Here is a 15,389-nt window from a genome sequence, read left to right as displayed (position 1 = left end):
TCGATCTGAAACGTCACCTATTCCTTCGCTCCACGGATGCTGCCTCACCCGCTGAGTTTCTCCAGCATTTTTGTCTACCATCATGTTAATCAGATCAGACTATCTGAGGAGAACGAAAAGCAAACTCAATCTCAACAATCAAGAGAACGGAGGTTTAGGTTGAGAGGGGAAAGATTTAATAGGAACCAATTTTGGTGGATACATGGAACCTGAAGAGGTTGTTGAGGCAGGTCCTATGGTGACTTTTAAAAGACATTTGGACGGGTACATGGACAGGAAAGGTTGAGAAGGATACGGGCCAAACACGAGCAGGTGGGACCAGGATCGAGGCGGCAAATTTGTCAGCATGGGCAAGGCCCTGTTTCCATGCTGTATGACTCTATATCTCCATTTGATGTCCATTCATTTGTAATGTCCAGTTCGGTTACAAACATGACAGGTCGAGTGTCCAAAATGGTTGAGTTCCACTGAAAAGCAGAGTGAAAACTGCAGGCACTGGAACTGAGTCACCTCATCTCTGAAAGTGCCACATCAGCATCACATTACTAGACCAAGCAGTCGAGGACTGCCTTCTCTTCACTCAACGACAGAGCACAAGGAGTCAACACTCTCCGCTGATACTAGTCCTCAGAAAAAAGTATTCATATCCGCTTTTTCTTCTTATTTGAGTGTGTAGCCATAGTGAACTAAAGGAATTGAAGGATGTTCCTTTGGGAAGGAAATGGGGAGTAATTTCATTGGTCAGAGGGTGGTGAATCTTTGGAATTCCTTGCCACAGAAGGCTGTGGAGGCCAAGTCAATGGATGTTTTTAAGACAGAGATAGATAAGATTCTTGATTAATTCGGGTATCAGAGGTTATGGGGAGAAGGCAGGAGAAAGGGAGAGATAGATCAGCCACGATTGAATGGCAGAGTAGACTTGATGGGACAAATGGCCTAATTCTGCTCCAATCACTTATATATTGCGTTAATGTGTCAACAAATGTCACACCAGACAATGGCAAGTTTTTAAATGAAATTCACAAGTGTGAGAAGCAGTGATCTCAACAATGAGAGGTAGTGATTAGCTCTTGGTGGAGTAGCTCTTTGGTTTCCCCAGTGGGTTGGTAAATCACCTTGCCAACAATAGAATTGAATTCTGTTTCACTCTTGCAAGTGCTTCATGAGTGGAATCTTTTCCTCTGCTGCAGAAGAATAACTCGTTTGGGCGTGCATGGAGCACACAATTATATCAATTTAACACAAAAATAAACCACTTGCCCACAAAAGGAACACATAATTTTATGAAAGGCGTGTGGAGTATTATTTAGGAGGAAATACTTCCAAAAGAACAATATTTAAATTAATTGGATTATTATAGACTGTTAGAAATATGCAGCAAACAATCTGGACATCAAATCCTTGTTGCATTTTCACCGTAAAAACACAATGTGACGGATCTAGTCAATTAATGACGCTTTAGGCTTCAGGCCACTTAAAAAACAATATGTGAATATAAACCTGGTTTTCCATTGTCTATCACGGTGACGCAGTGGTAGAGTTGCTACCTTACAGCGCCAGAGACCCGGGTTCGATTACGACTGGGATGCTGTCTGTACAGAGTTTGTACCTCCTCCTTGTGACCGCGTGGGTTTTCTCCGGGTGCTCCAGTTTCTTCCCACACTCCAAAGACGTGCAGGTTTGTAGGTTAATTTGCTACAGTAAAATTGTAATCTGTCCCTAGTGTGTAGGATAGTGCTCGTGTACGGGTTGATCGCTGCTTGGCGCAGATACAGGGATAATCTTCATTGGATGCGCTACTGTGATGTTACTTACATTGGCACAGCGACACTCGCCTGTAGATGATGTAAATTTTAAAAAGTATTGTAAATTAAACTGAAAATATAATTTGGTTTTAGCTGGAAAGAAAATAGAATACTTTGATATCCCCAGCACAGCAATGCAAGATTTGAATGCAGAATAACGCAAATGAACACAAGAACAGGTTGTTGATCTTTTTTGATGTCCTTTATTGAAGTGTGTTGGTAGCTATGTTATGAACCAATCTATACAATAAGAATGAAAAATTGTTTGGCCAAAAGTAAAAATTTCAAAACTTAAAAACTAACCACAGGTACTATTTCATCAAGTGTAATTTAGTGTACTTACAAATATATTTACAAATGTAACAATCAGGAGTTACAGTTTCAGGTTGGTAAATGTCAAACAATGATTTCTGTAACAGAAGAATTTCAGAGTACCGTCCGTCTCTGAACCTGGAATCAACAGAGGTGCTGGGCATTTCTTACCTTGCCTTGAAACAGCAACTCACATTTTACTTACTGTGCTTTTTACCCTTGGTTTGTACAATTTAACACAAAGAACAATGATAACTTTCTAAATTTATTGCAACAATCACCACCCCCCCCCCCCCCCCCCCCCCCCCCCCCCCACCCCCCCTCACCTCAATTTTTGCACATCCCCAAGTCCTTTCCACTTGTCACTTTAATTTCATGTTGAGTGTATTTTGTGTTTTTATGACTGTTGGCAGATCAATTTCCTTCCTGGGATCAATAAAGTTCAATACGAGCTAGGGGGCACGAGGTGCGGCAAAATGATCCCGAAGAAGAAATCCGGGGAGTTCACCAAAGTCATGGCTTACACACTTTAGCTCTGACTTCTGACAGATTAGACCTCCTCACAGTTACTTGTATGTACTTTTATGTGTGAAACATGTCTTTGTTGGTGTCCTTTCGTGGTGACTCTTGCAAACTTGTACTGTGCGTGAACACAGGATCTCGCGGTACCAAGCACACGTGACAAAAACAGTATCAATGAATCTCCCAAGATAGACACAAAAGGTTGGAGCAACTCAGCGGGTCAGGCAGCATCTCTGGAGAAAAGGAATTTGTCAGTCTGAAAGAACGGTCTCGACCCGAAGCGTCACCTATTCCTTTTCTCCAGAGTTGCTGCCTGACCTGCCGAGTTACTCCAGCTTTTTGCGTCTGTCTTCGGTTTAAACCAGCATCTGCAGTTCCTTCCCACACAATCAATCTCTCAAGTTTGCTGTCTTTCAGGCCTTCAACTATTCACGCTGCAGAATAACAAGGGTGTGCGTTTCCCAAGTGCCAGACAATGAGATTTTTGGAGAAAGTTTTGCTTAATTTCAATGTGTGTGTTTGTGTAGAATTTGCACTTGAGATGCTCATTCCCAGGGGGTACTTGAATACAAATATCTACAACTGGAAAGTAATGGTATTGGACATGTTATATCGATGTGATTTAGTACTTGGCTCCATGTAAACACGGGTGTTAAACATTCTATTTTACATGGTTTGTTACAAGACATGATAACCAGCGTAACAATTGTGTGGAATTCATAGTATATTATTTTAAAATTCACAGGATCCTTATGGCACAATAATTGCAGCATAAATTAGTCTATTAAAATGAAACTAAATATAAAGAAGATGCACAACTATCAGGTGCTGTACAATTCCTAACCCTATATAAAGCTAGCTGCTACAACATACGTGCAACAATGTTCACTCGTTAAGTAGTCAGGTACCATTGTGGTATAAAAGACAGACAAATAGCCGCCAATAATTGTGTATCTTCAATTTATAGTGAGATCAGGTCTGTAATATACAATCCAGTGGGCCATACAAAGAATGCTGCAATGGGCAGCATGTGAATATCACATTACAATACCAACTAGCTCGTTAAGAGGCAGTATTTTAAGCTACTTTTCCAAGAAATATAGGTTTGATATTTTATTAACAACTAATATAACAGTCTCCAATCTATCAAGTGCATTCTTTATTTCAAATGTCATCCCCATGAGTGTAGGGATGTTGTGCTTATCGTTCATTATTTAATCTATTTCCCCTCCCCCTCCTCTTTCTATTTTGAAAACGTTTAACAATTATTGCTTTTAACATAACATTATTGTATTGCATACTTTTTTTTTCCCTGTCCCAGGAATTTGGCAGAACTAGGCTGAGTAGTCAATTCCCTTCACACTAAACTTAAAAGCCGTCTCTTGAGGTTAGTTACACAGAAAGGTGGTAGAAGGTCAGTGGTCTTAACAGCGGAGAAGCTTGGAAGCTCACATCCTGAACATAGGCAGCCAGCAATGCCCGCATTACTTATACACAGGCCAAACCCTCACCGATTACACCCTTCAGTCAGTGCATGTCCAAAAGACTTGGTGATCTATTTTAAGGCACTTCATTCTGAATTCACTATAGTCTGCTGCCACATTCAGTGTTTCATAAATTACTTGTTTAAAAATTCTTCTCTTCGTCACACCTTGAGCTAGTATGCGTGTAGAACAATTACCTAGGCACACAGTACAATGCAAATACATCTAGTGAAATTGCATAGATCTATAACAAAGTCGAGGATTTAGCATCATATTTCTACTCTTACAACACTGTCGTAATAAAACGTGGTTAATCCGATCATTGTGAAGACCAGTTGATTGATTTGCCCTGACAAAGTTAGACATTACTCCATCGTCATAATTAGTTCCTACAGATGGGGTGTGGGGAGGATGTCACAATGCACCATTGTAAATAATCAGTCTTACCAAACGGTTCTGTACATGGCGATAAGACACAAAATGCTGGATAAACTCAGCGGGACAGGCAGCATCTCTGGGGAGGAGGAATGGGTGACGTTTCGGGTTCTTCCGAAAAAAGTAGGGGCTCCTGACTCTAGTCTGAAAGACCCCAAACGTCACCCGTTCATTCTCTCCAGAGATGCTGCCTGTCCCGCTGAGTTACTCCAGCATTTTGTGTCTATCTTCGGTTTAAACCAGCATCTGCAGTTCCGTCCCACGCAGTACTGTACATTGCATTGTAGTATAAGTTAGGGCAGAATTGTCGGTGAAATATGAAGGAATTTATGGTAGGACACACAATTTATTCCACTCAAGAGTAAGATCGATCCTTATAAAGTTAATCATGTGAATTAGAAATTATAATTCACTCACAGAATAAATTGCATGCCTCAGCTTAAATTCACCTCCCCATACGACACCTTGCCTGAGAGGTCGTTCCGTTCCAATTCTACCAATTCCCTCCCCGTGATCAACCGACCGAATGCCCTGAACTGGTCATCGTTATAGACAGACACCATCAAACAATCATCAAGATTATCTGAATAACCTCGTCGAGAGCATACACATTATCAAGTAATAATTTGATAAGCAAAAAGCTGTTTGCATTTTTAGCAGGCTGCAGTGCCGAAAGACTCAACATGTAAATCTACTATCAGAAGAGGTATCATTAGAAGACAACAAGGTAGATTTCCAACCGCACCGAACATTTTCTTCTAATAGTTCCACTCTTGCTGTTTAAAAAATAAAATAAATATCACATCATGTTGGCTAGTTTAAGCATCACTTTAGATATATTGAACTAGAATCGTCTTTTTTTCAAACGAGTAGAGCTCTTATTTTCAAAGTTAATTTAAAAATGTCTAAATAAGATTGTGTTTAGATATACAAAATATCCAAACATTTCACTAAAAATCTTGCCTTGACTTCCTTAAGTGTTGATGGTGGATGCACCAAATCCTCCACTAAAAAAAACAGACTGAAGAAATATAGTGTATTGAAATACTGAATACCAGAATGTGCATTTTCATACAACGAAATATTCAGAAATTAAAAAAATAGAAACCTTAAAAGGGCTAGTGTGAAAACAAAATCAAGTATAGGTAGGTCATGCAAAAATCAAAAATTGATTGTAAAAATTGATTAAAATATATTAAAAGTAAATGGGGGAAAATCTGAATTTTAAGGTACAATAATTTTTCTTTTTCCTACACAACTTTATCTTCATTAGAACAATATCGACTGATCCTGTCCCTAATTGGAGACTCCATTGTCGACTTTTTGGACTTTCTTCAGAGTCTGTCTGTATCTCAGTGGGTCTGTCTCTGTGCAGACAGATACGTTTCTGATCAATGTTCTCATGTACTTTGATTTACTCTGCTGACTAAAGAGCTTTCAATCGACAGATAAATAGATTGACCATTACAACACAGGTGTTTGTTTTTAGGCAAGTAAAAAAAAAAAAGAGAGACCTTTTAGGAAAAGTTAAATACAGGATGAGCTTTTAAAAAAAAAGGACTTCTTGCTAACACCCATTTTCGCTATCCTCCATACTCATACTGCTTCTCCGACTACTTGTCTTGGAAGCGCCGGGTGATACGGATGATAGGAGCGGGTCTGTACCTTCCCCGGGGGAGAGGGTATCGTCCATCAGGATATCTTCCAGTTTGCTGCCCAGTTTCGTGGGCGCATTGTAGGGGCCAATATTGTCGTTGAAGTTGAGTGTCCCGTTTGTAGGGTCCAGCGTAGTGCCGCAGGAAAGGTCCACATGGTGCTGGAGATTATCTCTGTGGCACTCAGCGATCGCTGGCTCCATTTTAATGTTCCTTCCGGTAAGGTCGGATGAGCAGAGGCTGGAAGGGTTGACAAGTGGGAGTCCATGTGCACGGGCTTGCATTTCAAGTTCCTAAAAAACAAATTAAACAGACACAAAAATCACTTTGAAAAGTAAGTTCATCCAGATTTATCCATTATCTTTAATTTAACAAATCGTTAGAATGTTGGGTGGACATTTGGCGTACAGGTATGTTGATTACTAAGCAAAATGTTTGGTATTTCACTGTAAGGATTCTCCAAGCAATTCACTGCCCCAGTTTACTAGAAACAAGGAACTGCAGATGCTAGTTTACAAAAAAAAGACACCAAGTGCAAAACTCAGCAAGATTAGGCAGCATCTCTGGAGAACTTGGATTGGGTTGGGATCCTTCTTCAGACTGATTGTCTAATCTTCAGCCAGTTTACCTGCCACGCTTTGTCCTCCCTCTCCTCTATCCCAGTTTTCTCCCCCCTCCCTACCCGATTCACGATCAGTCTGAAGGAAGGTCTTGACCAGAAAAGTCACCAATCCATGTCCTCCAGAAATGCTGCCTGACCCGCTGAGTTATGGACTTGGTGTCTTTTGTAAACAAGCAGCATCTGCAGTTACTTGTAAACTGGAGCAGTAAATCACTGAGAGAATCCTAAAGGGCCTGTCCCACCAGCATGCGATTGCATGCGTCTAGCACAACCAAACGTGGTTGCTTGAGGCGTACAGCCTCGCGGGGCCGGTCCCACTTCAATCGGCGGAGGTGTATGTAGTTGTGCGGGGCTGGTCCCGACATTGCGAGTGGCTCCAAAAATCCTGCACTGTCCGAAAATCCCCCGCGTCAAAAGCCTATCGGCATGCAGGCGCATTGAGGCCATACGCAGCGTCTCTATGTCGTATGCAGCTTCTTGACGGTGTACGCTAAGCGCGTGGTGTTGCGCGATGATGTCACCGCCCAACGCCGTGCGATGTCCAAATTCAATCAGCCCGCCTCCTGCCCAGCTGATTGGTGAGTATGATGTCGGGACCAGCCCCGCACAACTACATACGCCTCCGCGGTTCGAATTGGGACCGGCCCCGCGCGGCCGTACGCCTCAAACGACCATGTTTGGTCGCGCTAGACGCATGCAATCACATGCTGGTGGGACAGGCTCTTTACAGTGCAATAACCATATAACCATATAACAATTACAGCACGGAAACAGGCCATCTCGGCCCTACAAGTCCGTGCCGAACAACTTTTTTCCCTTAGTCCCACCTGCCTGCACTCATACCATAACCCTCCATTCCCTTTTCATCCATATGCCTATCCAATTAATTTTTAAATGATACCAACGAACCTGCCGACACCACTTCCACTGGAAGCTCATTCCACACCGCTACCACTCTCAGTAAAGAAGTTCCCCCTCATGTTACCCCTAAACTTCTGTCCCTTAATTCTGAAGTCATGTCCCCTTGCTTGAATCTTCCCTATTCTCAAAGGGAAAAGCTTGTCCACATCAACTCTGTCTATCCCTCTCATCATTTTAAAGACCTCTATCAAGTCCCCCCTTAACCTTCTGCGCTCCAGAGAATAAAGACCTAACTTATTCAACCTATCTCTGTAACTTAGTTGTTGAAACCCAGGCAACATTCTAGTAAATCTCCTCTGTACTCTCCCTATTTTGTTGACATCCTTCCAATACCAAACATTTTGTTTAGTCATCAACAAACCTGCAAGTTCAATGCCTGTCCTCTCTAGAGTGTCATCTCTAGATTTCGAGTGCAGGAACGTGATCGCCAAGCTATGAAAAATATCGTGAGAAATCCCAAATTTTGGTGAGTTACTCAGTTCCCCTACTTTTGATTGTAAACGCGATAAGAAGCTCAAATGCAATGCTCAACGGGTCCTTAGTTGCCCCGTTCTCATCTTCACGTTGCCGAGTAGACTTCATATTATGTATATTTTGGCTGTTCCCTTATAAAACCGTGAAAGCAGACGAGAAATGCAGCAGCACACTTTGATTAAACTGCATACCAGATATGACAGAACGATGACATTTAACAAATGGCTTGAGGGAGATATATTAATAGGTGAGGAAATTGCAACTATCAAAAACCTCAAATGTATTGATTTTTGCACAAGACCCTGGAGAAATGGTGGGCTTCTATTTACTCAGTAAGCCGGGTAAGTCACCAGCTGAAAATAAATGTACGAAGATTTAAACATTTCATGAGGTCATAAGTGATAGGAGTAGAATTAGGACATTCGGCCCATCAAGTCTACTCTGCCATTCAATCATGGCTGATCAAACTCTTCATGGCTGATCAAACTCTCCTCCTGACTTCTACCCATAACCTCTGACACTCATACTAATCAAGAATCTTTCCATCTCCGCCTTAAAAATATCCACTGACTTGGCCTCCACAGCCTTCTGTGGCAAAGAATTCCACAGATTCACCACTCTCTGACTAAATAAATTTCTCCTCATCGCCTTCCGAAAAGAAAGTCCTTTAATTCTAAGGCTAAGACCTCTAGTCCTGGACCCTCCCACTAGTGGAAACATCCTCTTCACATCCACTCTAGCCAAGCCTTTCACTATTCTGTATGTCTCAATGAGGTCCTCCCTCATTCTTCTAAACTCCAGTGAGCACAGGTCCAGTGCCGACAAACGCTCATCATAGGTTAACCTACTCATTCCTGGAATTGTTCTTGTAAATGTTTCAAACTTTCAAACGTTATCTTGGCCAACCTGTATTCTCAGTAGTAAGTGTCGGTTGGCATGTTCCAGTTTCTTCTGTCGTGACTCAAAGTCTTTTGCTCTGTGCTGTTCTTTCTGAAGCCTTCTGATATAATCCACAGATGCCTTTAGAATAGTTCCTTTGTTCCAACGCATATCTCTGTTAAAATCAAAATCAAAAGATGTTAAGACAGAATTCGCTGGAGGCGACTTTGGAGCAGAACAAAATTTAGCATTATTAAATTGTGCTAGATGTTACTAACTGTAAACAACACAGCTGTCGGAAAGGAAAAACATAGCGTAAACACACTCATTTTCAAACTGAGCTGCAATTATGATTTAAAAGGAAAACAATGAATTTTCTGAGTAACTCCACACTCAGTACCTGCAGTAAATTACATTTTATGGAGTCAGTCATCGGCATGGCAACGGGCCTTTAAGTCAACGCTGCCGAACAAGATGCCCCATCTAAACTAGTCCTATTTGCCCGCATTTGAGCCAGATCCCTCCAAAACCTTCCAACCTTTCCTATTTTATACCAAAATGATTCTAGTACTCTCTTTGATGGCATTGAATATGACTGTAAGTTAATTCAGAGAATGTGATTTACTTCCCGACTGGTTTAAGAAACATAGAAACATAGAAAATAGGTGCAGTAGTAGGCCATACGGTCCTTTGAGCCTGCACCGCCATTCAATATGATCATGGCTGATCATCCAACTCAGTATCCTGTATCTGCCTTCTCTCCATACCCCCTGATCCCTTTAGCCACAAGGGCCACATCTAACTCCCTCTTAAATATAGCCAATGAACTGGCCTCAACTACCTTCTGTGGCAGAGAATTCCAGAGATTCACCACTCTCTGTGTGAAAAATGTTTTTCTCATCTCAGTCCTAAAAGACTTCCCCCTTATCCTTAAACTGTGACCCCTTGTTCTGGACTTCCCCAACATCGGGAACAATCTTCCTGCATCTAGCCTGTCCAACCCCTTAAGAATTTTGTACGTTTCTATAAGATCCCCCCTCAATCTTCTAAAGTCTAGCGAGCACAAACCGAGTCTATCCAGTCTTTCTTCATACGAAAGTCCTGACATCCCAGGAACATATTGCCTATTGTGAATATTTCACTATTGCATTATTTCATCAACACAGACGTTTCCAAATTGTCAACTGCACAACTATTGAGCTGGAGCATCCAGCGATACATGAATAAGTCCCTCCTTGTACAGTTACTTTGGTGTTTGGTCACGCTGTGTGTCCAGCCATTTGCAACCAGCCTAGCAGCACAAATAAGTACTGACTCCTAAGTGTCTGCAGCAACAAAGTTATTTCTTATACCACCAGACATGGTTTCCCCAGCGATAATCCAGCAAATATTTCCGACACAGACCAAAATCAGTTTTTAGCAAGTATGCCATGAGAACAAACCAGGCTCTGTCTGGTTGTGATGCATTATTAGGTTCACACAAATAGATGTTCCACAGGAGGAAGTGTTCAATGGCATAGTGGCTCAATATTAATATCATGCTTTATCCGGCATCAAATAAAATTAAAGACTTTTCCAAAGGATAATTAGCTGAATGTCAGTTTGAATTGAGAGGCTCTATTTAATTTCTGACTGGATTTGAATTCTTCACATACATTTACTAAAATGTCAAATTACATTTTAGTAAAACAGGAAAAAGAGCGAGGCAGGAGATCTCTGTACAGGACTGTGTGGAAAGGAACTGCAGATGTGTCGGAAGGAACTGCAGATGCTGGTTTAAACCAAAGATAGGCGCAAAGTGCTGGAGTAAATCCGCAGGTCAGGCAACATCTCTGGAGACTAAGGATGGGTGATTCAGAGTTTGAAGAGGGATCTCGACCCGAAACGTCACCCGTCCCTTTTCTCCAGAGATGCCACATGATCGGCTGAGTTACTCCAACACTTTGTGTCCATCTCCTTGTACAGTAAGACAATAATCCCCAATGCTTTTGTGAGAATTTAAGTGCTGTTGCAGATTCGATAAAAATTACACCTTCAAATAAAACACTCAATTAAACTATAACATTAATTCTTATCTGAAAAATAGCTTAGGTTTAGGTTTATTATTGTCACAGGTACTGAGGTACAGTGAAAAGCTTTGTTGTCCATGCTACCCAAACAGACCAGATATCCGCTTCAGATACAGAACAGTTTGGAGAGATATGGGCCAAATGCAGGCAGGTGTGACTAGTGTAGATGGGACAAGTTGGACAGTGTGGGCAAGTTGGGCCGAAGGGCCAGTTTCCACGCTGTTGGCCCTATATTCCATACATTGATACCATCAGGTCCAACTCAAGTACATAGACCAAAGGGGAAGATACTGAGTGCAGAATATAGTTCTCAGCATTGTAGCACATAATTGAAAAAGTATATGTTTTTGAGATATTCCAAATACACATCAATTATCAGCCAACATGATCAATGAATTATTGAGAATAAAACATGAAGAATGTTGTTGAAGTTGTACTTACGGATCATTAGACTTTGGTATTAATGTGCCCAGTTCCTTTATACGATCATTGATATTGAACCTTCTCCTCCTTTCAACTTGAAGAATAAAAACAAAACATAGCTTAGTCTGGAGAATAAAATACGTGTTGAGATATAATGAATTTAACTGCCGTCATGTATGACCTTGGGAACGTGCCACAACAGTAGCTGCCGGTGTGACTCTCACACATGGCCCAGGTTGTGATATCTCGAAAGGAATCGCAGATGTTGGTTTAAACCAAACACAGCTGGAGTAACTCAGTGAGTCAAACAGCATCTCTGGAGAAAAGGAACAGGTCTGAAGAAGGGTCTCGACCCAAAACGTCACCTATTCCTTTCTCCAGAGATGCTGTCTGTCCCGCTGAGTTACTCCAGCTTTTTGTGTCTATCGTAGGGTGTGATATCTTTCACGTTGGCTCAAGAAGACAACAAGGAGAAGGTGTGTTCAAGAAGGAACTGCAGATGCTGGAAAATCGAAGGTACACAAAATTGCTGGAGAAACTCAGCGGGTGCAGCAGCATCCATGGAGCGAAGGAAATAGGCAACGTTTCGGGCCAAAACCCTTCTTCAGACTGATGGGGGGTGGAGCGAAGGAAATAGGTGATAGGAGAAGGTGTCCTTGTTAAGTCTCTCCAGCCAGCAGGTGATGAAAGACCTTCAGGGGTTTTTTTTAAAAAGGGTTTGTTTATTCCCCCATTAGGTGTAATAAACACAAGATTACTTTGAAATGTTAACACTAACATTTAATTGGATTGTAAACGTACTCAAGTTATGATTGTCTTTCTTCTGCCGCTCTTTCGCGAGTGCTCTGGCTTCTGCTTCTGTCAACAAAAACTGCAAGTTAAGGACAGAACAACTGGTCTTTGTAACACCAACACTTCCCTTTTGTTTCATTTAAAAATTCCAACAAAGTTTGATTCGCAGTGGCAAATAATTCTGCCCTACACAACAAAAATGTACATTTTTTTTAAACAGCAAAAAGCTTAACAAGCCATCCCACTTGTGTTAAAACGTTACCGCCAATACTTCCTGGTCATACACAAACAATAATTGTTGCTGAAGTGATGATTTAAATACATTCTGTGCGTTAGAACTTGCCTGGTAATAGAGCGTTATGCATTTTCATAGAGGGACTTTTAAAATGGAGATCCATGCCTGCAACCATTGATTCTGTGAATTATATATGGGAAACAATTTAAATACTACGTAACATTATGCCATTTGAATAATATAGGGTTATTTTAGCAAACTATACCGAATGCAGCAGTGAAGTGGGTCACTTTGACGATATACATGGACCGTACTGCTACCAATTCCCTAATGTGATTTATTCATTCTTCATAACATATAAATTGCACTGTGTGCTAATTCTCACAACAGCGAAGGCTTCTAATTTAAGCTCTACCTTAGTGTGATACTGAATTGTATCATTATTTTTTTTTAATCACCTTGTGGAAAAGATTCCGGGTAGAGGATACATTACTGTTTCTGAGACGATTAGAGTTCCCTGAACCATTGCTTCATTTACAAAGTGATAATAATCATGAAGATAAATAGTGAATGCAAAACTTTTAAAAGCTTTGAAAGGCTCTTGGTTAATATAGAACCCTCACCACCTGCAGGTCTTGGATTACTTTGACGTGGTGATTTGCACAACAGATTTCTCCTTCAAACCAGATTACTTTTCAGAGCAGCACGGTGGCGCGGTAGTAGAGTTGCTGCCTTACAGCGCTCGCAGCGCCGGAGACCCAGGTTCGATCCCGACTACGGGTGCTTGTCTGTATGGAGTTTGTACATTCTCCCCATAACGTGCATGGGTTTCCTCCGAGATTTTCGGGTTTCCTCCCACAGGTTTGTAGGTTAATTATCGTGGTGCAACTGTAAATTGTCCCTCGTGTGTAGGATAGTGTTAATGTGGTCGGTGAGGACTCGGTGAGCCGTAGGGCCTGTTTCCGAGTTGTATCTCTAAACTAAACTAAACTATACATCCAGAGGTATCATCAGGATACAGATAAACCCCTGAGGTGAAATAGAAATATTTATATATATTTTTTTAGAATTTGATATTCTTTGGACATCGTTCTCAGTGTAAAAATATTTAACCTGTACTTTTATGATTCCCAATTCATTATGTCCTAGATAGGTCATGAATGTTTCTACATGTATCTACAATTTTAGTAAGACATGGTGGTCTTGTGTCCTACACAATTGGCATCAATAAATGAATTACAAATTCATCACACAAATCAAAAATGTGTCACATAATTGTGAGTTTCAAATCCTCACATTGCTGAACTGTATTATTGGTAGATTATATTGATAGTGAACATATTGAAGCTTGCACATGTCCCAGTTATTAATGTTCTCTGTTCATTTAAAAGATCAGCGATCATCAAGATCTCTACAGAGGGGCATCACAGTAGTGATGTTGAGCTGCTGCCTTACTGCTCCAAGGACCCAGGTACGATGCTGACTATGGATGCTGTCTGTACGGAGTTTCTATGTTCTCCCCGCAATTGCGTGGGATTTCCCCGGGTGCTGCAGATTCCTCCCACACTCCAAAGCCGAACAGGTTTGTGGATGAATTGGCTTCGGCAAAGCTTATAAATTGTTCCTAGTGTGTAGGAGAGTGCTAGTGTACGGCAATCGCTGGTGGGTGTGGACTCGATGGGCCGAAGAGCCTGTTTCCACTCTGTATCTCTAAACTAAACTAAACCAGGGATTATTCAGATGTGCCCCTAATCTCAATTTTAAAAGGTATCTAAATCCTTTGACCTCTAAGCGTGCTAAAGAAAGCAGACCTAGACAAATGTCTCCTCATCTGACACTTTCACGTGGGCTTGTTCAGAACCCAGTTGAATACAGTTACATTTTATACAAAATGAAGGGGGGGGTGATGCACTTTGGCGGGTTTCAATTAGAAGTTAAATGATAGCAAGAGAAGGCAAAAATGATACCCTGGCTTGATATATCATTAACGACTGCTGGCATATTAACCAACAGTAAAGCTCGTTTGAAAGAGACTTTCAGCCATGGACTATGATGCGATCCATTTCACGTATTCTGGGGCATCGGGCAAAGCCTTAACGCATGAATAATGGGCCTTGTATTTTGCTGAATTAATTGATAAAAAATATCTTCGGTCTTTACTTCCATGATACTTCTTAACTCATTTCTCCCGTTACGTTTGCCATTTGCTCACCATTAATTTTGAGCTTTTATTTATCAAACACTATATGTTAACAGTGTTAAAGAGGGAACTGCAGATGCTGGAGAATCGAAGGTTACACAGAAAAGCTGGAGAAACTCAGCGGGTGCAGCTATGTTAGCTATGCACTATATGTTAACAACGCATCTTAGTCAAAATAGAGACAATTGCATTCAGCTGGACAATTTCCCCCCTGCTATAATTATCAAAATAATTAATGCCTGCATGAAGCAAACACACAAAAAGACTGTGGCTGTTGCAAATATGAAGATGGACACAAAATGCTGGAGTAACTCAGCGGGACAGGCAGCATCCCTGGAGAACAGGAATGGGTGACGTTTCGGGTTGAGACCATTCTTCTGACAGAGTTGGGGGATAGGGAAACGAAAGATATAGACGGTGATGTCGAGAGATATTGACAGATGAAGTTCATTGGTCTGAAGGAGGGTCTATCCAGCTGAGATAGATGTCTTCACAAATGTGCATTTAAGTGTGTAGTTGCTTCATGCATGCCAGAAAATGAACTACAAGACTTGGCAGGAA

The 15,389-nt window shown here is 41.3% G+C and overlaps 1 protein-coding gene across 5 annotated transcripts in view; it reads right to left on the bottom strand.

The window, feature by feature from the left end:
- Nucleotides 1-2,569: 2,569 nt before the first annotated feature.
- LOC129704516 (microphthalmia-associated transcription factor-like) overlaps nucleotides 2,570-15,389 on the bottom strand; it is a 206,428-nt gene continuing 193,608 nt past the window's right edge. For 3 of the 5 annotated variants that reach the window (XM_055647659.1, XM_055647660.1, XM_055647662.1), the window contains 5 exons: nucleotides 12,737-12,808; nucleotides 12,403-12,459; nucleotides 11,620-11,695; nucleotides 9,137-9,284; nucleotides 2,570-6,506 (listed from right to left, as the gene is read on the bottom strand). In XM_055647659.1, coding sequence (XP_055503634.1) covers nucleotides 6,126-6,506; nucleotides 9,137-9,284; nucleotides 11,620-11,695; nucleotides 12,403-12,459; nucleotides 12,737-12,808 — 734 coding nt within the window. In that variant the 3' untranslated portion in view covers nucleotides 2,570-6,125. The remainder of the gene's footprint in view (nucleotides 6,507-9,136; nucleotides 9,285-11,619; nucleotides 11,696-12,402; nucleotides 12,460-12,736; nucleotides 12,809-15,389) is intronic. The other 2 variants (XM_055647661.1, XM_055647663.1) reach the window with 1 other exon arrangement.

This window comes from Leucoraja erinacea, chromosome 16 (genome assembly GCF_028641065.1).
Source record: "Leucoraja erinacea ecotype New England chromosome 16, Leri_hhj_1, whole genome shotgun sequence".
NCBI lineage: Eukaryota > Metazoa > Chordata > Chondrichthyes > Rajiformes > Rajidae > Leucoraja > Leucoraja erinaceus.
This window is presented reverse-complemented; position numbering and strand designations above follow the sequence as displayed.